The 27,027-nt window shown below is 33.4% G+C and overlaps 1 protein-coding gene and 3 long non-coding RNA genes across 4 annotated transcripts in view; 3 read left to right on the top strand and 1 right to left on the bottom strand.

The window, feature by feature from the left end:
* Positions 1-4,775: 4,775 nt before the first annotated feature.
* The window catches only part of LOC134276046 (uncharacterized), a 54,794-nt gene continuing 32,542 nt past the window's right edge, over positions 4,776-27,027 (top strand). Inside the window, exons 1-2 of the mRNA XM_062758328.1 lie at positions 4,776-4,875; positions 6,980-7,210. Of these exons, the coding sequence (XP_062614312.1) occupies positions 4,776-4,875; positions 6,980-7,210 (331 nt within the window). The remainder of the gene's footprint in view (positions 4,876-6,979; positions 7,211-27,027) is intronic.
* Positions 11,726-14,070, top strand: LOC134276049 (uncharacterized). The gene is made up of 3 exons (XR_009993970.1): positions 11,726-12,232; positions 12,799-12,904; positions 13,323-14,070. It is a non-coding gene; the product is annotated as an uncharacterized LOC134276049 (long non-coding RNA).
* Positions 13,444-15,620, bottom strand: LOC134276050 (uncharacterized). Its single transcript, XR_009993971.1, has 4 exons — positions 15,485-15,620; positions 14,743-14,802; positions 13,690-13,861; positions 13,444-13,570 (listed from the first exon to the last, which is right to left on the bottom strand). It is a non-coding gene; the product is annotated as an uncharacterized LOC134276050 (long non-coding RNA).
* Positions 16,082-18,705, top strand: LOC134276040 (uncharacterized). The gene is made up of 4 exons (XR_009993968.1): positions 16,082-16,182; positions 16,463-16,567; positions 16,883-17,046; positions 18,290-18,705. It is a non-coding gene; the product is annotated as an uncharacterized LOC134276040 (long non-coding RNA).

Below are 27,027 nucleotides of genomic sequence, written 5' to 3'. Positions count from 1 at the left end.
TACTTGGCACACAAGTAGAACACACTAAGTTACATAATTCTGTTTATCGGTTTTTGATTTCGATGAACGGTGTTGCCGTGGTTACTAAAAATAGAAATTTCTGTGAAATTCTTTCAAAATGCTACTCCTCCTACAGTTTTGGTCTGATTTCAGTATAACTTGGCACACAAGTAGACTACACTAAGATACATAATTCTGTGCATCGGTTTTTGATTTCCATGAAGGGTGTTGCCGTGGTTACTAAAAATAGAAATTTCTATGAAATTCTTTCAAAATGCTACTCCTCCTACAGTTTTGGTCCGATTTCAGTATAACTTGGCACACAAGTAGAATACACTAAGATACATAATTCTGTGTATCGGTTTTTGATTTCAATGAATGGTGTTGTCGTGTTACTAAAAATAGAAATATCTGTAAAATTGTTTCAAAATGCCACTCCTCCTACAGTTTTGGTCTGATTTCAATATAACTTGGCACACAAGTAGAATACTCTAAGATACATAATTCTGTGTATTGAATTTTAATTTTGATGAACGGTGTTGCCGTGGTTACTAAAAATAGAAATGTCTGTAAAATTGTTACTCCTCCTACAGTTTTGGTCTGATTTCAGTATAACTTGGCACACAAGTAGACTACACTAAGAACATAAAGAGACTTTATCAACGATCATTATTCTATTTAATTCTGTTGATAAAGTTTCAAATCCCAGCTGCTTAAGTACTTTCTCTTCCTTTGCTATAAGTTCAAACCAGTAGAGCTTCAGTCTCGACAGAGACTTCTGGTTTTTTGAAACTCATAATGTAAGGATACATTAGTAGTATTGACAAGATGACATGGTCAAAATAGCAAGATCTCACGCGCATGCACGTGCGCTTCGCTCTGATTGGCTGAAACTAAAGTCTCAATATCTTTCTTGTTTCTTGTCATAATCTTTTGAAATTTTGAACATAGTCCTACATTATACAGATCTAAAGCATGATATAAAAAAATTTCATGAAAGCATGCGCATGCGCGCGTGCTGCAATCTGATTGGCTGAAATTCTAAATGGCTATATCTCCTTTGTTTTATGACGAAATGCTATGAAATTTAAAGCATAGTCATGCATTAGGATATCCTAAAATACGATATAGAAAAAAATTCATAAAATCACGCGCATGCACGTGTGCTGCGATCTGATTGGCTGAAACTTTATATGGCTATATTTCCTTGGTTTTTTGACGAAATGTTTGGAATTTTAAAATATAGTCATTCATATAGATATCCTTCAATCCGATAGAGATAAAAATTTATGAAATCACGCGCATACATGTGTGCTGCAATCTGGCTGAAACTTCAAATGGTTATAACTCCCTTGTTTTTCAACCAAACAGGATTTGATTTAGAACATACATAAATATAAGGGACTCCTACAAGAAGGTGTAGTCATTATGCACGTGCGTGCACGTGAAATGGCTAAAATTAAAAATACACTCGAATGAGTGTATTTTTTAATACTTTTGGATTAAATGCTTTGATATTAAGTATATTAAAATTTTAGATGGTGTAGACAAGATAATATGGTCGTTATGCACATGAACACGCATGCAATGCCTATTTTTAACTATATTTTGTATTTTTCTGGGAAGACATTGATTAAGTCTAAATTCAATAAAGTATTTCTTATTTAATAGAGATTACAGGGAATATGGCACCAAAAGGAAGTTGGGGAGCGTTTGGGGAACATCTGTAACGGTCCCCGTTACAATTCGCACTAGTTGAATTTGGTTCGTGTTTTAAACTGAATGCCATGAAATTCACAATTTTGAAAGAGGCACCAATGCTTATTATAATCATACACTTAGCATGCTTACTCTAGTTACTCAATACCCAGAGATAGATCAGAGTAACAAAGAAAAAATGCACTTCCATTTTATAACCAGTTGTGAACCCCACCCCACAGGAAACACTGAACCTGGGGGCCACAAGCTTTAAAAATTTTTTATAAATTCTAATTCATCATAAATGGTTGATTAATACCAAAGAGCAGATTTCAGAGCATTAATTTATTTTCAGACTATGTAATCACCCCAACCCCCGATACCCCTGACCCAGGGGCATGAAATGAACCAGTTTGCTAGATGCACCTCCTGCATAAATATATATACTTAGATCACTGGCATAATACCCAGGAGCAAAGGGATTTTTTTTAAAGAATTGATATATTTATACTATATAATCAAAGAGCCCATCCCCTTACACCAAATGGCAAAACCCCTGACCCAGGGGCTATGAGATTCACAAACTTGGAAGAGGTACTGTTGCTCATCATAACTATGTACTTAGTTAAATACCCAGGGGCAGAGAATTAATGTATTTTCACTATGTATAATCAGTAGAGCCTCGCCCTTACACCATAACTCCTGACTCTGGGGCCATAAAATTCACAATTTTGGAAAAGGCACCCTTGCTCATTATAACTATGTACTTAGTTAATTTATTTGATACCCAGTAGCAGAGAAGATTTTCAAAGAAATCATGCATTTTCACTAAATAATCTATATAGCCCCGCCCTTGCACTAGAATACCTTTCACAATTTTGGTAAAGGACTCAATGTTGATTACAATCTTGTTAACAGTTTGACTGCTAGATGTCTAGGAGTCAAGAAGAAGAATTTTTAAGATTGCATTAATTTTGGTGGTTTTCGCCCATTCCCTCAGGCCCCAAGGAGACAGGGGCCAAAATTTTCACTATTTTTGTTCCCATTCACCCATGAATGTTATATGCCAAATTTGGTTGATTTTGGCTGAGCCGTTCCAGAGAAGAAGCTGAAAATGTTCAATGACGGACGACGACAACCAACGGAGAGCAATAGGTCACCTGAGTGACTCAGGTGACCTAAAATTATGTCCTAAAGGTACACAAATTCCACAAACTATCGTAAAATTACTTGTCAATGTATACAGCCATGTTTATATTTGACCTACGTATCAACTAAAAACTTTAAAATACAATCCACAATTTTATCTCCATGTCCTTTAAAATTAGAATTGGAAGTATTCATCAAAAACTCTGCCTTTATCCTCGATTTGGGTTGTCTCTCTGTTAAGTGTTGGTTTACAATGAAATTTCCTGATGTCATCCATTTCGGCTATGCTCTTACTCTTGATGATCTTCTTGTCTGTTGTACCGATCCTGGGTATCTTCTCCATCAATACAGTGTCAGGACTATCATGAATAGGATCCAGATTCTGGATATCTTCCTGAGCAGCCGGCTGTATTTTCTCTGGTGGTTAATCTTCAAATGTCTGTGATACAAATTGAGTTGGGTCAATTTTGAGTGAATCCTGGGTAGATGCATGTATATCTTCAACATCATTTCCAGGGTTATTCTCCCCATTATGTCTTCTCGCTCTTATGATGTCTGAATCAGAAATCTCGACACCAGGCTCTATTATGATAGTTTCTGGTTCTTAATTGAGCTACTTTAGCTACTGACTTCCTTCTCCTTGGCTTTAGTTTTGGGTGCAAGGTTGACTCTCTTTTTGGAATGAAAGATATTGGTAACAGAGGATTTCTGTGAAATGTTCATATTTTTCCTGTACCATCTTCCTGTTAACTGGTATGTCTGGATTTGGTTGAGATAATACTTTGTATGGGTCGCTTTCCCATTTATCAGCTATCTTTTTATGTCTGCCATCGTACGCTACTATCTTCAATATCGTTCTGTTTACTTTGGAAAGCACAGCCCCTCGAATTTTCTTATCATAATATGTTCTCTTTTTTCCTTGGGATCTTTCAAAAACTGCTGAGCCAGTTTATAATACGTATGTAGTTTATCTCTCAACTTCTTGATGTACTGGGGCATACTTTGATGGTTTTCGTCAGGGTTGGTTCTGAATACCAAATCTATTGGCAACCTAAGCTCTCTTCCATATTGTGCTGAAGAACATGTATATGATTGATGTTTTGTGTCCAATATGAAGGATTTGCAATCTCTGTTGGAGAGTGCGATTGAACTTCTCGCATAGCCAATTTCCCATAGACTGGTACATGTAAGGAGGTGTGCTTGACTTGGAAATTCCAATGAGATCACAAAGTTCTTTGATCAAATTACTTTCAAAATTCGCTTCTTGCTCTGTGTATTTTCTTGGGAATAACGTAAAGTAAAATAAAGTTGTTGAAAAGAATCTGAGCTGTTGTTTTGGCTGTTTGGTTTTTCGTTTGGTAGGCATATCTGGTGAAATGGTCAGTGATAACTAATACATTTTCATATCCACCTTTTGATGTTTCCAAAGTAAAGAAATCCAGACATACAAGTTCCATTGGTTGAAATGTAGTTATATTAAGAAAAGGTGGTTCTTTGATGATCTGACGATTTTCTGAGGACACATCTACTGCATTTTTGAATGCATTCTTCTATATAAGTAGTCATTCTGGGCCAAAAGAATCTGTCCTGGACCAATGATATAATTTTTTCTTGGCAAGGGTGACCCATCTCAGAGACCTCATGACTGTCTGTATGCACTTTGACGGTAAAAGTACATGTAGTTGATATTTCGGCGTTGTCTGCAGTAACTTCTCTGTAAATAGCCTCATTGATGAGTCGAAGTTTTTCAAAATTTCTTTAGATGGTCACATGGTTTGAATCAAATGGTATCTCATTTCTTAATGGTTTTGTGTTGCTTCTAATGAAAGGAATCTAATAGCTCAAAATGGGATCCTTGTTCTGTGCAGTCATAACATCAAAATGTTTGTCTACTTGAGATAATGGTTCGTTACACAGCATAACTTGAGATGGTGAAACATTCAGCTTATGGAGACACATCAATAGCATTGCATATAGACTGTATAGAGTCACTGGTGATGCACGTTTCCAAATTGTTGGTGCGTCTAGGTAAACGGCTAAAAGCATCTGCATCTCTATTTGACTTTCCAGAGCGTTAGATGATATCAAAGATGTATGATCGATGCTGAGTTGGCAACCCGTCGCTGACTTGTGGCGTCTAAATGTGCTGTTGACAGAACGTACATAAGAGGATTGTTGTTGTGTAGACTCTGAAAGTTTGTCCATTAAAGGTATTCTTTAAAGTTGTCATAAATACTCACTTCAAGGTAAGAAATTACAGCTTATGGACAGAGTAATTCTTCTCCGACTTACTTAGACCTCTACTCGCATTAGTAAGATATCGCTTTTGGCCTTCTTGTTCCTTATATAGGACTGTTCCTAATCCTGTAAGAGAGGCGTCTGTGTTGGGTTCAAAAGGTTTCTCATAGTCATAGTATCACAATTTAACACTGTTTTAACTTGGTGTGACGCAAAAATTTGGCCTCAGACGAAGATCAAGGTCACTTCCGGTTTGGTTGAATTTTGTCCAAAGCTTTCAAATTGTGGTTAATTTGAAAATTTGAAAATGACGCACAGCCTTTAGAAAAATGTGTTTAAATGGGTTTTGATATTGTTTGTTAATTCTTAAAAGTAATATCAAGAACAATTGAACACTAAAATAAAAGTGAGTAAAACGCGGTGCGAGGATGGTCCAGATATCAACATTCCAACGGCTCCCCTTTCTATCTCAATGGTCATTTTGGCAATGTTTTGTGTTTTTTAGTGAAATCAGTTTTTAAAATTTGATAATGATCACAAAAAATTACTACCTGGTAATTACACAAAACATGTGCCGCAAAGTACAGGTTTATTGTTTTTGAGCTTAGTCACGGAAGATTGGTTTTCATCGGTGATATTTGATTTTCTTTCTAAAATTGTTGAGAAAACTCATTTGTTGTAATAATTTGAAAATTTCAAATCATTCTATACAGTAGTTTTTAAATAAATACATTTATTCAAGTGAACACTTAGAAGTTTTGTTAAGTGTATATTTATGTATTCTTTAATTCTTCCGCTTGAAAAAAAAAAACATGTTGTATGGTTGTTGTTGTTTCTGCATTTATTGTATGGTTGTTGTTGTATTTCTAAATATGATATTATTGCAACTATTGCAACTACATGTATATTGGATCCCAATAAACGGGGCACTGAGCACAGTAGCCTAACGGTTAGGCGTTAGCTTTGTAAGGCATGGGAAGGTCAGAGTTGGATTTTCTTGAGTTCCCACTGCCTGGCCAAACGCAAGGCGTTAATAATGGGTGTTGTCAATGACAATTCCTTCGGCATTGAAAGTCAATTTGAATGATTTTCAGTTGAGACTTTGAAAACCGAAGCCCCTCTAGATCCGCGCAAGCCGTATATAGGCAGTAAATGATTCGTATCGCATTGTCAAATAAAGGAAATTCAGGAAATGTTAAATAAAAATGGAACATGCAAACAAGAAGTTAGAATTAAATCAACAAATAATAAATTAAAATGAAAATATTTATACATAATTGGGAGTGAAAATAAAAACAAGAAATAAAATCTATACAATTTATTTCATATGGAAAAAGAAGGTATAATAATAATAATAATAAATAATTATGGCTCTGATACCTCGCATAAATTCTCCTAATCAAAATTTGACAATCATGAAGACTTGACATTTGCAGACTTGCGGATTGTCTTTTTTGTTTTATTCAGAGGGCGAAAATATAAATTCCGGAAAAACAAAGTTTGGAAACAACATCAAAGATCTACACACATTTCTAATATGAACTCAGAGTCTGTTCGGAACTACATGCCATTTTTGAACAAGATTATCATCCATAAAACTCAGGGTCCCTAAAGTTTAATTAGCAGACCTTTGAAAACATAAAGCAAAAGCGGGTTCGCTCACTCTGGGCTTTCATGTGTCGAGTACATGTTTTGTCGCTATGGTATATAATGAATATTGTTTGCTTATTGTATACAATGACGTATTTAATTTTTTAATAAATATATAGGGACTTATCCTAGCTGTTTGTTCAAAATATTTCTAATCCGTAAGAATCTTTTTTAAATGATTGTAAAGTTAATCACTTTAAAGTCATTTTTGCTATTAAATAATCTATTTTTCTACTTGATACAGGTCAATACGAACAAAATAATTGCCCTGCTACTGACAAAAATTGTGTGCCTTGTGCGGAGAGACTGCCCAGCTGTGTAGGACTGCCAGATGGCAACAATATATTTCCATCTAGGGCTCACACAAGATGGTATATAAGGTGCTACCAGAATCGAACTTTAGAAGTCACACGCTGTCCACCCAATACCATATTTGACATCACTACATACACATGCACTTCTTCAATCGTTGGAAGTATGTACATATGCTGCATATTCTATTTTATAGTGATACAGAAAAAGAGTTGAGTTTGCTTTAAGAATAATTTGTTTACAATTGCAAACAAAGAATTGCAAACAAAGTCTTTAGATATCGATTTTATAATGATTTTTTATAAGCAATGTCCCCTACCGGGATCCCCTTTTCTCTTTAGGATATCGATTTTATAATGTCTTGTTTATGAAAAAAGTGCCCACAAAATGTGGACATTTCGGTAACTACTTAAACAATAAAATGCTTTCTTTGGTTGTTAGTACGGGAATGAATGTAGCAGCTGTTGCAAAAAAAATACATAGCGGATTATGTAATTTTTTTTTCTGCAATAGCTGCGACATTCATTACCATACTAACAACCAAAGAAAGACATTTTATTGTTCATATTTATATGTGTTTAAATAATCATTTAAAGTAGGATTAAAAAGATTAATTATTATATTTTAAATGATACGTCCGTCTTTGTACGTTTCATTGATGGAACAGCCACTGATCAAGGAATCAGTACAGGTGATATGTCCAGTGGTGTTCATGCACTGACTAACGGCAATGGGTTTTCTTAAGAAATAGAGGAGAAACTATTTAGTAGATGTAAATATTTCATGATAAGTGAAATGTCTTGGGATATAGTCGATCTGCCTTACAAAGAAAGACGTGCTTGAATGCAAAGCATACTTTGATCAGAACAGTTCATTTTACATGATTAAAAACAATTATAATAAAACTAGACATATGTTCATAGGACATGAATGCCCCGCCAATGGTGTATTAGTAATGTAACATGAAAATTCATATTGGTGTATGAAATTTGATCAGAATATCTTGAATAGTGATGCAGTTGAATTGCTTACATCAGTATGTATCGGCATATGAAGTTTGACACTAATTTCATTAAAGTGAGGTCAAGGTCAAAAAATATTGATGCAATTGAAATGCTTTCATCAGTATGTATCAGCATATGAAGTTGAAAAAATATTATGAATGGTTTCTATAAAACTGACTTAAACACAATTTGATAAAAGTGAGATCAAGGTCAAATGAAAGATCAAGGGTCAAAAATGTTAACATAGTTGAATTGCTTACATCAATATGTATCAGCATATGAAGTTTGACACTGATTTAGGAAAAAAGAGGGCAAAAGAGAGCTCAAGGTAAAAAATGTTTAAGCATCTGAATAGCTCTCATCAGTATATGATGTTTGATAAAATTATCTTAAATGGTATCTTAAAAACTGACCTAAACACTAATTAAAGAAAAGTGAGGTCAAGGTCAAAGGAAAGGTAAAAAATGGTGATGCAATTGAATAGCTCTCATCAGTATGTATCAACATGTGAAGTTTGATAACACCATCTTGTATGGTATGTTTAAAACTGAGCTAAACACTAATTTAAGAAAAGTGAGGTCAAGGGCAAAGGAAATGTAAGGGTAAAAAAATTGAATAGCTCTCATCAGTATCTATCAGCACATGAAGTTTGATGAAAATATCTTGGATAATTTCTTTGAAACTAAGATTTGAACAGTTTAAAAGGCAAAGTATGACGGAAGGACGGAAGACGGACATGACAAACACTATATGGCCCGGCCATATTCATGGCGGGGCAAAAAAAATAAGCTTAAGCTATGGTTGTCACTTAGTAAAAATAATTTAACTATGTCTCGGGACATGCCCTAACCACAGTTAGAATGCCACCCATACACTTGCAATGTAGCAAAAAAATTGCACAATGGGAATCGCTCTGAAACGATTTTGAAGAAAAAAAGGATTTGCATTGGAAAAATTACCGAAATTAACGAAAACAAACTTTTTGACGTTGTGTATGCTTTAGACCTAAACAAGAGTGTTCCAAGGAACGCAATTATTGTATGCATTTAGCTTCTTTAAAGATATCACTAATTCTAAGAGTGGTCAGCTATGTATATGCTACTCGCATATACAATATTTAATTTAAAAAAAAATTAACATGCTAGTTCATTAATGCACAAAACATCCTCAAATATAGTATAAGCTAGATTGCGATAGTCTGTCAATCAAATAATATGATTTCAAGCCCTCAAATGAATAATTAATTTGAAATCATTATAAGTAAATTATTTATTTATCATTTTATATGTGTTAATACGTGTTTCAGGACTCGTATAAATATTAGGCCTACGCCATCTTAGCTTACATTAGCCGAAAGCTCAAATGAGCTTTTCTGATCAAAACTAGTCCGTTCTTGTCGTCGTAGGCGTTGTCGTCGTTGTAAACTTTTCACATTTTCATTTTCTTATCAAGAACCACTAAGCCAATTTCAACAAAACTTGCATAAAAGTATCCATAGGTGAAGGGGGTTCAAGTTTCATCATTTTTTTTCCAAGTTTGTTCTCCAAGGGAGATAATTGTGAACTAATGAAAAATTAATGGCATCTTATGAAAATCTTCTTCTCAGGAACCATTGGGCCAGGAAAGCTGAACCTCATGTGGAAGCATCCTCAGGCAGTGTATATTCAAGTTTGTTCAAGGCATGACCCCGGGGGTGGGGGGTGGTAGGATGGGGCCACAATGGGGTATCAAAGGTTAACATAGGAATACATAGGAAAAATGTTTAAAAATCTTCTGAAGAACTACTGGGCCAAGAAAGATGAAATTTATGTGGAAGCATCCTCATATACTGTAAATTTGTGGCCATTATGGTATAAAATGAAAGAAAGAAATACAGAGGGAAAATCTTTTCAATCTTTAAGCATTCTCATTTAGTGTAGATTTAAGTTTGTTTAACCCCTTCACTTCCATACCAGTCAAATTGACCGGTGGAGCGTTAAAACACGACTTCGCGAAAATAAGATCTCCGTATCTATTTTATGGTAGCATGAAGGTATATAAACTATATATCATCTTTTTGGAAATTTTCTCTACTTTTAAAATATCTAAAAAGATTATGTCTTGATTGCCGGTATTTAATCGATTTTACGTTGTGAAGACAAACGTTACTTTTTGAAAATGGCGTAATTTTCCAAAGCAATTGCCGATTTTCCAGACGATTGACATTTTTTTCCTGATTAACTTTATAAAGAAAGTATGGTATATTCTTAAAGCATATTTTCTCTGCTTTTAAAATATGTAAAAAATATTGTTATTACTTAAGAGTATATTTTAAAAACAAGAATTTTCTTGCACTTGTGTGTTTTTTCTCGATTTTATTCGTAATGTTTAAACAAAGCTCAGTTTTACGTTTATTTCTGTGTTGAAATAGGGAAAACAAAATAAAGCTGGTAAAAGTGGAGAAAATTTCCTTTCCAACAAGCCCTTACAGGCCTTCTTACGCTCAGTATTTTCTTAATTACGATAATTTGAATTTGTGACCTTTGCATAGTTTTTATGGAAAAATTGGTCAATATTTACATGTAACGTCAAGGTCGAGGGTCTGTAAGTCTCGTCACGTGACTCGCGAGATTCTACGATAATTTTCACTTCCGGGTACCTGACATGAGGAACCGTGTATTAGTTTAGCATGTTTCTGGTTTATACAAAGCTTTTTAGGAAAAGTTAAGTAGTTATACAAAGCAGAACGATTCTCCGACTTACGATGGATGAATTGCGTGTCATAAAAGCTTGGGTGCGAGTGTCCACCAGGAAAAATTAGATCGAAGTACAGGTAAACAAAGAATGTCAACTGTTTCTTGTTTATTTTGAGAGAAAATGAAGTGTTTTACTTTATACCCGAATGATATAGATTCATAATCATCTTTCGCCTAAATTTATTAACAGATTTTTCTCGAATTCGAGGACGATATTGTTATTATCAGCTAATTATAGTGAAAGTTTTGTCAGTGTCCGATGGGTACAAACGTCATATTGTGGAGCCTGCATGCATCACTTTTGCATATATATTTTTTTAAATAAAGTTTTACCTGTTGTGTGTCATATAGGATCACCTATTTTAGATCTATTTCCCAAAGATAAGATGTTCATATAATTATATTTTGCTATTTGAAGTATTTCGCTGCATTCAACATTTAACAAAATTGAAATCACTTCAATACAATAAACATACATGTGTAGAATTTCGGGCTTTATGGACCATGGATATCAGCCTGGATAGCTCAGTGGTTAGACACCTGACTTGTGATACATAGGTCCAGCACAATACCCCAATAAAGGTATATAGCTTGATAAAGCTATATAGCTTTATCAAGGTATTTAAAATACCTTGATCAAGGTATTTTATGTCATGAAAATTCAAAAAAATTCTTAAAAAATTAATTACTGAGAGTCGAGTTCTGAGTTGTTGTCAGTGAATTCACCCATGCATGTTAAACAAATCAGTATAAAAACATGTCATGTGAGGAGACGTTTTTTATGCTTTCTTTTTGATACCAGAGTGTTTTTCATGCACGAGTGGACATACAGACAAAAACTCAGAACTCAACTTTCAGTATTTAATTTTTAAAGAATTTTTTTGAATTTTCATTACATAAAATACCTTGATCAAGGTATTTTAAATACCTTAATAAAGCTATATAGCTTTATCAAGCTATATACCTTTATCGGGGTATTGTGCTGGACCTGATACAGGGGTCCTGGGTTCGATTCCCGTTCCAGCCACAAGTTTTCATCGTGCATTTCTCCTTTCCTACTTCATTTGGTGCTGTGCCATGCCCTGGAACTGACAGGTGAAAGACCTGCCAGGGATGAGCCGGAGTTGGGGTCTAAAGACCTTTAAGGAGGGAGGAATGTGGCGGTCAGCTGGGTTCGATTGCCGGTGGCCAGATAGCTCAGTTGGTAGAGCACCTGACCGGAGTTTCATGGGGCCTGGGTTCAAATCCCGGTCTGGTCCACTGCATTTTCTCCTCTTTATTTATTTATCAATCTCATACAATTATATACATTAAAACTTATTTTATAGCATAAGTACAAGAGAACCAGGCAGTAACAAAGATGAAAGATGCTGTTGCTGAAAGATCCAGTCAAGCACTAAACTGACTTGAATGATCAGCCTCCTTAAAAATGCAAATCAAATACAGGTATGAAATTGATCAGATGCAACAGAATAAGTTCTAGGACATATATATAGAATTTATTTTCATAAGACATAGTATATCAAAATATTACAAAAAGGTCATGGATGTCCAGTAATGCATTACCCTCATATTAAAAATCACAGACTAAGAAATTTGATGAAGTTTAAAAAAAAAATTGAAGTGCTAATAAAATGATTACTAATGGTAGGGCAGATTTTAATGGGTAAGGTTGAGTACGTCATGATCAAACAAATCATATTGTTATTGTTGGCCTTAGTAGGGGCACTCTAGATATGAAAATACAGTGTGTAAAACAAATATTTTTAAATAAATTTTTTTTTATGAAAAGGCCTTTGACATTTTTTGGTATAAAAAGGAAAATTTCAGTCTGTTTTTCTTGTAAAAATATTGATAAGATTTAATGAAGAAGGTTAAGATTTGTATTAAATATCCAATAAATGGATATTTACCAGATTTATAACTCATTACACCTAAATTATCAGTAATGCATACTGGAACAACTGTGCAATAATTCGAATGACATTTTACAGAAGTTTGCTAAATTACAGGTTTTTGTCAGCTTATCTGGAAATCTTAGGACATCACTGATTTGATCAAGAACTCATCCAGCGTGAAGACCAGCCATGTGCCTCACTTGTCATGACATTATTAAAGGTAAGTAACCCTATCAGCAAAGAATTGACAAGCAAATCCTTCAAAAGATTTTCATTTAAGATACTTATTTAATTGGTAGTTTTAATACCGTGTAAGCGTAATTTTTAGCGAGGCATTATCAGCTAGGTTTCTGAGATTGCTAAAATTGAATATCACTGAAAATTAAATGTGTTTTAGGTGTAATAATTATGTTAATGAAAATTATATACAAATATTATAAAGTTAGTAATCTTTTAAAAATCGCTACAATTACTTCTCGCTAAATAGAAAATACCAAATTTTAAGGACAAATCATTAAATTTGCATCATGATCTCGCTAAAATTTCCACTTGTACAATATTTTAATTTCTGTAAAATGTTTTGTTACATTTTATAAAAACAAAAAATATATATTTAAATCAAAATCATTTCATTTCAGCACTTTGTGACAGTGGGAAGATGGGATTTAAAACATGACATGGCTCTATATTATTGCATCAAAGACCAATCCAGGTTTACGTATAAAGTGAAGGAAAACAGTCAAGTATCATTTGGAGCCACGTGTACATATGTAACCGCCTAGGCGCCTTCACAATATGTCCTCTTATTTAAGAAATCACAGTGACCAGTTGTACCTATGATGTCGGACGAGATCCTGATAAAAACGTCTGCCGCACTCATCACCAACTGCAAAGAAATGAAATTTTTAAATGACTTGTATCAACACTTTTGTACTACATCTGGCTTGTATTTTCAGATCTTGTTAGCCTTTATTTTCCTTCAAACAAAATTTTATAAGTACTAACCTGCAGGTGTAAAATGTTTGAAACAATTTGCTTGTCTCAGAAGAAAATTCTCTGCCATTTAGCAGTGTCATGAGCAGTTGATTCACTTGATTGAGGTCACAATTCCACCGGCAAAGATTACATTGGGTATTTGTAGCTGAATGGTGCCAAATAAAACACTTTTCACAAGAACCTGGCAAATGTATTAAAGTGGAAGTGAGCATCTACACAAAAAATGAATACTTTCTCAAATATTTACAGTGATATATTATGCCTGTGTACATCCTAAATATATATAAATATATAACTAATTACACAAGTAACTAGCAAATATACAATGTCAACTTCCTTAATTTTTTTCTCAAGTTCATGTATAGTGTATCAAAATAAACATGCAATATTTGTCTTGTTACACTGAAGTATTTTTAAGAAAATGTCATTCGTTGAAACAAGTGTGCGAACACTCTGCACAGTTAGCTATTTTTATGGAGAAGTTACATGTACCTAAGTGTATCGACATGCATTTTGAATCATAGGGATGTAATGCTAGGCACACCGAAGGAGAAAAGTAATTGTTAACAAATGTTTTTACCAATCAAATTTGATATTTAATAAGAAAGTATGTGCCAAACTTAACTAGTATTATGGTTCATTCAACTTAATTTATTTATCATTGTATGTGAGCTTTCCTGAATTTGATAAGTAAATGAACTAGTAGGTTTGATAATGAAGAAAGAAAAAAGAGCAGCCCAAAATTTACTCAATACAAAAGAAAATAAATTCCATCATTAACTACTTGGAAGTTGTCACACTCTTCATGAGTATAAGAATTATGAGAAATACTATACATAATGTAAACATATTACATTTAGCCATATATTTTATTTAGTGGAAAACATAGTCCGCCTATCCAAGTACATCACTAAATGTCTTGTATATGAATTTAATAACTAGCACATTCAGATATCTAATAGAATGATAACTTGTTGAAAATTGAATTTCCACCAAATATTATACACACCAAATGTAATACATTTACAGTATGTATGCCTCATGAACAGAACAAATTTATACCGGTATATGGATGACACATTCAGTCGAAGTGTTGTCCCTTTTTCCATATCTGCTGGATCCCTATAAAATATGATGACAAATGTAGATAAAATGTTCTATCGTTGAAGTATGAATGTCCTATGGACCCAGTCATTGCCTTTTTGGAGACAACGTTAGATTTATCTATGTGACAAATGCCTTCATTAAAAATATTCCTATTTCTAATTCCTATTTTAAGAAAGAAAAAAGAGTCTGTCTCATAATTGTAAGAGTATTCGGGAAGGGAGTCATAAGGCTATACAAGTTATATTGATATTGAATATATAGTGTATACATCCCTGTTTACATGAAAGAAGTAATATTTGACATTTTTATTTCTGGATAGAGTACATAACAAGTAAATCTATTTATTTCTACTGTAATACAAGTATAATACATAGGCTTTAGCCCCCCTTTTTATTGCAAATATATACATAATATAGCATTGAAAATTGCTGTTTACCTTTATTTTGTTGGTTAAGTCCCCCCCCCCCCCATTCTATGTACCCGTCCTGTGTGCTAAATAAATGTAATAAATTTAAAAAACCAATCTTTAGGGAACGTTTTTGTTTGGAAACACATTATTCCAGCTTTAAAAATATTTTAATTTTCCTTTATGCTTTAAAATGTTCGCCAACCACACTGCTAATCGTGACCCATTCGGAATTATCAGCTTGTATGTACGTCGTTTATTAAAACAATAAAGCAGTTAAACGCTGTTTACCTGTATCAATCAATCCATTATATCCTCTTCTTTTCAATAATCGGGAAACAAACGACATGACAGGCTCTGCTAGTCCACTGCGAGGCTTAAAACTAAATGCCAAGCGGTAATTCATTGTCTCCAAGAACGCCCAAGTACCCGGAAGTTAGAAAACGAAAGTGAAAGTTAACGAGACTTACAGACCCCAACAACAAATTCTTTTATAAGACTTTTTTGACCATTTAAATATATTTTTACTGAAATAAATGCACAATAAAAAAATATAGATTTCAAAAAACAAATATGTACTATCGTTCTGCCTTTTGTGAAGTGAAATGTTAATCATCTACTTGTAATGATGTATATTTCATGTAGTGATATACAATGTTGATAAAAATTGTAGATTCCCTAAACGTCGATCTTTACTAAAAAAAAATCAGATTTTTAATATTGTTGTATCTTGTTATACTGTATAATACTTAATTTGCAATTTAATTAGATCTATATTGGCACGAAATTTAACAATACAAAAACTCGCATTTATAAATAAATACGACTCATCACTGTATAAGTTGATACGAATTGAAATAACCACGTGTTTCCGCTGTGGTAGCAGTAAACAACAACATGATGGTGATCCGAAATTTCATGATTATTTCACGACGAAGATCATCACATCAATGAATCAAATAATACGGACATGCCTTTGGTATTAGCAGGTGAGAAAACGTGTATATTGACTGAATAGTTTAAGTTTAAAACTCATTAGTTCACGTTCAAAAGAAAACTAAATGTACACATGTACTAGATCTTCATGTTTCAGTGTGCGTATTTCGTATTGTTCAGCCAATTTTGTGTTACTTTTGAACTTTGATGCTATTGACAATCACTCGTAAGTTCAAAGTAAAATCAAAGTTGCCATAATAATGGATAGTTGTTTTCAGTACATGTATGCGTGTACCAGTGTGTACATGTACCACTTTCACATTGAATTTTTAGGGTGCTGGCACCATATGCAACAATACTTTCATCTGTGAATACCCACTTGCTAGGCCCACCATGAACTACGAAGGCCAATTAATATGTAAGGACACCAATGAACAGGTAAATTTTTGTTTTGGTATTGAAAATTTCTGTAGTTCTAAAATTTCAAAAAATAAAGTCAAATTTCATTTGTGTCATTCTCATGATATTGCATTCATACAAGTTTATAAACATTTGATTTATATTTTGAAAAATAAGTGTTTGAAACACATAATACTTATGATGCTTGATTATTCAAACAAACACATTATTTAAACACATAATAACTATTTGAATGAATGCCAAGATATGGAACAAGCTGTTTTTATAGACTGCTATTGTATTTCCAATCTGATAAAATATGTGGTTAGTATTTCCATTTTCTCAATTTTTCAGACACTTTTCAATTATCGTACATCATATACATGGGTGGTCAAACTCACTGGATGGTTTATCAACACTCCCATGCTCACAAACAGCCTTGCCCCAGGAATTTTGCCCTGAAGTAACATTTGCAGTCAATTGTCTCCTTTCTTTTTACAACCCTGGCAGCCATGCAGGTATGCAATCTATGAAAGCCATGAAAGGACATAGAATTTTTAAAAAAAATTATAAAAGTAAACCGAGTTCTTGATTTATACAATCCGTTCTCTCGGATTGACAATCTGTTATAACAAATTGCCAATTCATTTTCACAGATTATCAATTCGTTTCCTCAAATTACACAATCCGTTATCTCAGATTGTATAATTCATTCTCTTAGTTTAAACGATTCGTTCCCTCGGAATGTAAACCCTTCCCATGATTTCATTAGAATTATTTATCTGTATATATCGGATATGGTAATACATGTTTAAAGAATAGAATATTGTAGTATTTCACATCCTACCTTTTATTACATATTACGGTCCAAAATGAGAAAAATACATGAACATTTTCAAATCCATATGCTAGTACAGTGTACTGATATTTGTACAACAAAAAATCTTAGAGGTTTTTGTGTTACGTGTATATTAGAATAATTGAAAGTCCTAAATAGTAATCATAATATTTCTAAAATAAATATACGTTGAATTAGTTATGAAAGAGGTTGGAAACGACCGGTTGCTGAAACAAAATAAATAGAACATATTAATTGATTAAAATGGTTGGATGTATCTGTACATATATGTAATGAAATTCAAGAGCACAGATTGCCAAAATCATAAGACTGACGTTGTAACAAATCGAGATCTCGAATTATTAATCTGTGAAAACAAATTACCGGTCTGTAATTCGAGATCTCAAATTATGAATCAAGGTGGCGAATTAGTAATCCGTAAGATCGGATTGTGTTATCGAGATCTCGAATTATAAATCGAGGGAATGATTTAGTAATCCGTGGGATTTGATTGTCTAAATCGAGATCTCATTTTTTATTTTTTTGAAAAATTGACGCGTCCCTTCATGGCTTTCGTAGCAATCTAATTAAAATTAGATCTTCCATCCACTGCAAAATTTTTTTTATATGTTGCGATAGCGTAAACAGAGGTCTGGCTTTAGTCAGATTGCCAAATATGCTATTTATTTTAGTTCAGTAATTTTACCATGATGGTTTACTACAAGGTTGTTGAATTATCAGTCCTGATACATTGACTTAACAATATCATTTAACTACTTGAATCACATAATAAATACAATTTTAATTTTAAAAGGAAAATCAAATAAATGTAGTAATTTTAGCATTCTTAATTTTATTTATAAATGTAAATTCATATACACAATGACATGTATCTGTTTCAAAATATTTTAAGTCTTTTACAGGATAGAAGCTGATCACTTGTTCTTGACAGCAAATATTACAATGTCTTGGACAAGTCAAAGAATTTCCTCCAGTCTTACAGAGAAATAACAGTTGATAAAAGAATGGTGGACACAAAGTAAAAGTGCTCTTCAACACTTTGTTGCAGATTTCAGTCTGATTTGGAATTCATCTTGCAATATTTCTGGATTTGTATATTTGGATATAAACGTCACATTTTCAACTTATTGACTATACAGTTTTGCATTAAATATTGCTAATGCTATCTATTATTATTATTTCCCTCCAAGATAACTTGTCAAGTATTTATTGTACCCCTTAAGCTCTGTTATACCAGAAAAATCTTGTAATGAAATCATTTAGTTTATTTTTTCTTGTTAGATTAAATCCATGAAAATAAAGATTATTTTTAATGGCATCAAGGGAATGGATTTTTTTTGTCTAACAAAAAGATTGTATACATGTTTTGCTAGGGGTTTGTAAGAAGCAGACCAGAATTCTTTGCTTGCAAATTTTGTCGTTCGCCATTTTTATTACGTCAACTATTAGATGATTTATCCATGATTGAAGCATTTCAAAATTGATATTTACTTACAATTTAAAGCAGAATTCTGTATTGATATGACCTTGACACCCTTAAGAACAAGAGTGTCAAGGTCAATTTTTAATACAAAAATGTTCTTTCATCTTTATGGCCCATATCTTACATACAATATCATGAAATATACAAAAAGTGTCTAGAATGTGTCCAGAATGTGAAATAACAAACATGTATATAGCCAAAAACTTTACAATGTTGTTGCTTAGCAACCACTTAAAGGTCATTAAACAGATATTTGAACTAAAATGATGCATGGATATTGCAGTTCTGATCCCTTCTTGAGAGTATAATCAGAATTTTCCATTTCAGCATCCATTGTGTAAAATTATGGCAAGAATATTGAAAAGTGTTGAAAAAAATTGATGAAACTTTTGCACTTATTTGACCTTTGACCTAAAAATAGTTCTAATGAGGTAAAACTTTAAGACAATTTCTCTGCTGTTCGTCCCTTGTAATTTTATGACCTCACATCTAACTTTTAGATGTGCTGGGATGCATAAATGTGTCTAGGATGAGTATTAAACGAAAATTCTTGCCCGAAAATTAAAAAATTCTGGGTTGCTGAGCAACCGCTTTTAAGTAGTTATATGCAGAATTGAAAAAAAAGTTTATGTGTTTCATGTAGTACAGTATCATGCTCTTTTGTGAGTATATCCAAAATTTCCTATTTCAACATACATCATAGTAAATATTTAGCTTGAAGATTAAAAAGTATCAAAAAATTCCATAAAATTTTGCACTTAATTGACCTTTGATCTCCATTTTTACTAATAAGGTCAGTTGTTGAGTATCTGAATAGTCATAAAATATCATCTGTAAGACATTCCCTACAAAATGGTATGCAATATACCTAGCTTTCTCCTTGAATAAAACAGTTGGAAATAATTTAATAATGTCATATCAAAAGGTCTCCGAAATCACCTAAAATGTGCCGGTGTCGGTTAATGAGACTTCCCCCATAGTGAGGCTTCCCCCGGAAGGCTCACTATATAGTGAGTCTTCCCCCCGGAAGGCTGGCTATATAGTGAGCCTTCCCCCCACGGAAGTTTCACTATATATAGCCGTTCTTCCGGGGGAAGGCTCACTTTATAGCCAGCCTTCCCCCATTCATAGCGAGACTTCCCCCTCTTATTATAGTTTCCGGAACATTGTTTTATTATTTTAAAAAATTCTAACAGTGTTAATTTATGACGAAATTATCTTCCATATATATACATGTATTCATATATTTATTTTATATGCATGAACAGTTTGAATATCGTTTTAACTGTTTGATATCCATTATAACATATGCATGTACATTGAGATGATATAATATATATAATATGTATACCCTTTCCTTTACATGTATTGATAACGAATAATTTTATTAGTTCACGAGTCACTTATATGAAATGTTCTGATTGTTCTGATCTACACACTAAAATTGACAATTAGCCATCTACGACTTTAGTGCAAAATAGTTTAGTCAAATAAGTGACAATTGCAATGCAGTATATATATTTTTTTAATTTTACGTATTTTTTATACGTGTATTCAAACATACTATCGTCCAAACCCAGTTTAATAAAGTATCTTTAAATAAATAATTTTTAAAACACGACCAAAATGAAAAAAATAATTGTATGAATTGATGTATGGGTGTGATGAGCAGGGGATGCACACATTTTCATGCAATTTTTCCGGTCATAAATTAAAAAAAAAGGGGGGGTTAAGCCCAATCCATGCATCCGGTGCCTTTGCTAAAATATGCTTGACAGTCAGAATTTGATTTAAAGTGTATTAGAACTCAAATTCATCTTATTTGATTTTATAGTGATGTAATTTCATTAATGTCACGCAAATTTAATTTCAAAATGAAATACAAATCCTAAAAATACTTCATAAAATTTATAAAAGTTAAAAGGTCCCTAAAATATACAATAAATATTTAATTATGTCAATGTATATAAAATCCAAACCGAAAACCGAAGGGGGAAGACTCACTATGGTCATTATGGGGGGGAAGTCTCACTATATAGCCATATTTCCCCCCAGGGGGAAGACTCACTATATAGCCAGACTTCCGAGGGGAAGTCTCACTATGGCGGAAGTCTCACTATATGACACCGGTAGAGAAAGGGTTAAGACATGGCCCCGGAGGTACGGTGGGGCCGCAATGGGTATCAAAGTTTAGCATAGGAATACGAACATGAGAAAATTCTTTTTCTCAAGATCAGCAAATCCATGATTGGTCATAATTATATGGAAGCATCCTCTGTTAATGTAGATTTATGTTTGTCCAAATCATGACCTCCGGGGGTAGGATGGGGGCACATTTGGGGGGGGGATCAAAATTATAAATAGGAAAAATTTCAGGAACATCAAAACCATGGTTGGTCATAGTTATATGGAAGCATCTTCTGGTAGTGTAGATTCAAGTTTGTTCAAATCATGATCCCGGGGCAAGGATGGGGCCATAATGGCTGATCAAAGTATAATTGCATAGAAAAAATCTTTAAAATTCTTTTTCTCAAGAATAGCAGAGCCATGACTGGTTATAGTTATATGGAAGCACCCCAGGTCTGTTCAAATCATATCCCCCCGGGGGCATTGGGGTGACAATGTTTACCCAGAAGTGTACGTACCAAATTCAGTCAAATTTTAGCATTGCACGTGTGCGCATGTGAATGCATGTGCGTAATGACCATATCATCTTGTCTACACAATATATATATTTTAATACACTACAAAATATTAAAGTATTTAATCCAAAAGTATTAAAAACTACGATCATTCAAGTGTATTTTTGATTTTACTCGCGCACATGCATACATGAGCATGTTGACCATACCTTCTTGTAGAAGTCCATTACATCTATCCATGTTCTAAATCCCACCTCGTTTGGTTGAAAACCAAAGGAGTTATAGCTGTTTAAAGTTTCAACCAATCAGATTGCAGCGCACGTGTACGCACGTGTATGCATGCGCATGGTGACCATACCTTCTTGTAGAGGTCTATTATAATATCTATCTATGTTCCAAATTCCATCCTGTTTGGTTGAATACCATGGGAGTTATAGCTATTTAAAGTTGAAGCCAATCAGATCGCAGCGCACGTGCATGCAGGTGTTTTCATGATAATTGCTATATATCCTGTTGTAGGATATCCTAATAAATGGCTATGTTCCAAATTTCAAAAGATTTTGTCAAAAAACAAGAAAGATATTGAGGCTTTAGTTTCAGCCAATCAGAGCGAAGCGCACGTGCATGCGCGGGAGATCTTGCTATTTTGACCAAGTCATATTGTCTATGCTACTAATGTATCCTTATATTTTGAGTTTAAAAGCATTTCATCAAAAATGTAAAAAGTTACGACTATATCTATTTAATCGGTCATTTCACGTGTTGCATGTGCACGCTCTTGCAAGCACGTGCGCGCAAAATGACCTTTGTTCCGCAAATCTACATAACATGCCTACTGACCCTAAAAAGGTTTTATCTAAGTCGGATTTGTAGTTTACAAGATCACTCCCGGACAAAAAAGTACCCAGGAAGAAGAAGAAGGAGGAAAAAAACTAGAAAGTCTGCTATTGCAAGCAATAGCGTATGTCGCCTCGAACTGGACAAGACTATCATTTTTTGTATCACTTAAACAATACCCATTACCTTACGCTTAGACAACCATCAATTCGTATCAGTCCTTTCAGTACTTTGATTTAAAAATCAAAGTTAGAGAAATTTCACTTTTCCCGTTTCCATGGAAACTATTGACAATTTGCAATTTTTAAATCCAATTAGCACAATTACATATACTAATCATTACATAAATAAAATTTCATGAAGAATGTTCAAGGGGCCAGAGAGAACACTCGCGGACAAAATTCGTCGCTTTTTGCAGGTTTCCATGGCAACGGTAGCCATTTTGAAACTGAATGACCACACAACACAACTACAACCAGTGATCCTCCTTTGAGGAAAGTTTCAGGAAGATTGTCCCAGCCCTCTCCGAGAAACACCCTGGAGAACAAAAACATGCGTATAATCGCAATATGTCGCCCGACTTCGTTTGAGGCGACATAATAATAAGAAACAGAGTAAAAAACAAAATGTTCCCCAACTTCGTTCGGGGAACATAATAAAGGCTTTATCAATGATAATTTCCATCTTATAAATAATAGAGCAATTATGTGTCACATTAATTCAAAAGCATCCTTAGTTCAAATACCCCCCCCCCCCCCCCCCCGAACCCAATTTTAATTCTTTTTATATTTAAGCTTGTCAATACTGAACTCAATACTGAACTGATTTTTGCTTTTACCTAGCTAGTTGCTCAGGTGAGCGATGTGGCCCCTGGGCCTCTTGGTATATGATTCTATCTACAATATCACATCGGGGTATACTCTTCGCATTTGTTACACCTGACTGCTTTATTGTAACGAGTATCGGCGTGGAATGGCGACCCGTGTTTATGGTGGTTTTCTTGCATTTGTTCACATTTTTTTGCAGTTATGCATGTATTTTTGTTTGTATACTGCACTAATCTGTGTAGCTGTTGTAAGAGTCTTTTGTGTCTTACTATCCTACATTGGAAGAAGAACACAGTTTATTTTCTGTCGCTATTGAGTGTTTTATAGCATACATCCGTGTACATCGGTGACAATTCATTACATTAAACAGCAACTAAGTGACCGGGTCTATTTATAGGGGCCTGCACATATAGTGAGAGATCGAACAAATATGGCGGACAATTCTTTTTACGAATCTTGTTCAGCTTTAATTTAAACCGGGTCAACAGGACATTGGTCCTTTTTAACGATGGAACATTCTATCTAGCCTGTCACTTGCACATCATGAGTATGTACTTGGTTAGTTTGTTTAATACCGAGGAGCAGAGGAGATTCTCAATAAATGTATGCATTTTCATTAAAGAATCAAAAGAGCCCCTCCCCTGACCCTGGGGCCATGAAATTTCTCGAGAGGGACGTTAAACATCATACACATAAACAAACAATTTTGCTAAATTGTAATTTCCAATATGTTGACATATTTAGTTAAACGAGGGCTCTTACAACGCAAAATGTAAAAAATCAAGGGTTCATTGCATTTTGTGTTATTACATTTTGCGTCAAGATCAACGCAGAATGTAATAACGCAAAATGTAACAACACATATGTTTTAGGATTATTATGTTTTGCGTTATTACATTCTGCGTCGAGATCATTGCAAAATGTAATAACGCAATACGTTCTGGATTATAACATTTTGCGTCGAGATTAAGTAAATGGCAAGAACAGAAAATGTAATAACACACAATTGGTCAGCCAGCTTGAGAATAATTTTCAATCGAGTAGCGAACAAAAGAAACGTAAAGAAAAAAGAAAAAAAAAAGGACAAACTAAAGATATGCTAATTCTTTCAATAGATTGGATTTTATAATATATTGATTTCTTTCGCTACATTTATTTTAAATCAGTGTAATATTCAAATCGTAGGTGATGGCAAGTTAGAAACGTGCGTTAAGGGGTTGTTGATGGGGGGGGGGGGGTATTTTGTTGACCAGTGTATTTTGCTTTTTGATAGAAAAATGCAATCAATCTAAAAAAAAAATGTATTATTTAGTACAGACAGGTGTAAATATAGCGGGGAGGGGGTTTATTGACAATTATTATTCCATACTGACTTACGAATCACGTGCATTGCAGACCAGCAACAAAACAAAATTCTCTCTCTCCAATAATAAAAGATTGTTTCTGAATGTCCATAGTAATACAATAATCAACATACGAAGTTAACACCCCACCCTGTAACTCCTCGCTAGGCACACACACATAGACTTCTAATTTGCTAACCAAGTACACATGCCGAACATGCTTTTCAAGAGCTCTTAATGGACCTATGGTTATTCTTTGAAATTGAAAAACCATTATTGGTTAGATATCTTATCTAATAAGACTGATTTTAAAAAGACATATAAATAAAAGTAAAATTAATGTTTTTATACGTACAGTGTATTCAATGAAAATGCCAGAAACAGAGTCGGAGTTAAACAAAAATAAACAAACAGTTAAATTGGGTTGTCCGTAAAGGCTGTAAAGTTCGCCTAATTATCAAAGACAAAGACTATTTTGTAAAGTGAGTTTTCCCATGGCTATACGAGGGTTGTCCCAAAAAGTCGTAGACAATGTGTATAACTTTTTAAACATGCAACCCATACCAACCAAATTTTGCATAGACATAATATATTAAATGTTCTTTAAAATTATGATGTTTTTTAAAATATATATCTTAAAGTTTCATATTGATAATAGTGGGAGGATTTATCTGATGGTCGAAAAGGTCTGTCAGCGCACGAACAAAATTCGGAATAATTTAAGCATATACATGTAACTATTATATTTGCTTTTATTTCTTTAGTACTATATAAAATATTGAACTCAAATTTTATTCAGTGAAATCAAAATTTTAATGTCAAATTTTCATATAAATAGCATTGGAATCAGACGATTGGTGTCGTGGTTTTGTTGTTGGAATAGAGTTTGATGAAAATGACGTCGTCAAAGGCGTAACCGGCGCACTGATATATAATAAATTGTTTTGAATATGGTTTGTATACATCAGAGACGGGAAAAAAGAGTACAGAAGTGACATTACATACTAGATTTTAATAGGGAAGTTATTTTAAATGGCAGGTGATTCAATGAGAGTTTTTCCTCTATATCGAAAATAGTTATACAGCATGTGAGAAGTAGAGTACTGTTTGTCAAACGCAGACAAAGGGGAACAATCTGAGCCACGAGCGACATAAAACATTGTGTATTCTCTGCTACCTACAATGTATGGCGATCTTTCCAATAAATTTCGACTTAAATTTGAATCTGCTTTAAAAACAACAACAACAAAAAACCGGACAGTAGTGAATTTAAATACTGTAGATCACTTAATTTTCGCGACGCCTTATTTTCGCGAGATAGTCATTGACTCTTTATTAGCGAGACAAAATTTTCACGAAGTGTGGTCATTCTCTATATAATCTAAAGGAATTCTATAATACGGGAGAATGAAATTTTAGCGAGCATTCCGTCTCGCGTAATTTACGCGAAAATAAAGTTCTCGCGAATAAAAAGTGATTTACAGTAAGTCCCTTGGTCAAGAGTGGTCTTTCACTTGAAAAAAAAAAATTGAATGTTAACAGATGCATGTGAAGCAGAAAAAGAGATCATGATGTTCTAAGAGACGTAAATTAAGCTGGATTTCGTGCGCCGATGTACACTTACATGCTTTCTTTATTTCTTTTTTATTAAATGTGATATCAACATGAAATTTGAAATGCATGATCATAAAATGTTACTTTTTGTTATGACAAGAAAAGAAATTCAATTCAGCAAAGAGAAATTAAAATGTTTTCCCTGTGTACGACTTTTTGGGTCAACCCTCGTATATTTTAATCTATTTAAACAAAATCCAATAAATTGATAAAATCTTGTTTTATTGGCGTTATCTTCAACGCAAAAATTTAATAACGCAAAATGTACCAACGAAAAAGTAAGCTATTACAATCTGAGTTGATCTCGACGCAAAATGTAATAATCCAAAATTCGTGTTACTAGTATTATATTTTGCGTTTATACATTCTATGTTGATCTCGACGCTAAATGTAATAACGCAAAATGTAATAATCCTAGTTTATTACGCACTTGATTCTCAGAGAATATGTTATCCTTAATATAAATGGAAACAGGGCATTCAAAGTACAATGCGGCAATAATGTAGTGCAACAGATACGAGTATTACGATGAAGTGTCTCACATGAAAATGTATATTAGTATATGAAAATTGATGTGAATATCTTAAACAGTTTCCTTAAAATTAAAACTAAAATCGAAACAAAATTGGATACAGATGATAAATTATCACCAAATTATGTTCAAGTCCATGTTTAGATAAAATATCTTAAACAAAGGAGCATATACACAGATATGATGTTAATATTTTCTTTATTTTTCTTTATTATACATGTAGCATGACTAATATATGTTGCTATTAGCCTACAGCATTTCATACGAAATTATTGTTTTTTTTAAAATTTATTTATTTATTTCACAAGTGCATGTACAATAAAGTGCAATATCAAATCAGCAATTATTTCATAACAGCATAT

The sequence above is a fragment of the Saccostrea cucullata genome, unplaced genomic scaffold (genome assembly GCF_032062105.1).
Source record: "Saccostrea cucullata isolate Sc308-1 unplaced genomic scaffold, CSIRO_AGI_Scuc_v1 ctg1318, whole genome shotgun sequence".
Taxonomy (NCBI): domain Eukaryota; kingdom Metazoa; phylum Mollusca; class Bivalvia; order Ostreida; family Ostreidae; genus Saccostrea; species Saccostrea cuccullata.
This window is presented reverse-complemented; position numbering and strand designations above follow the sequence as displayed.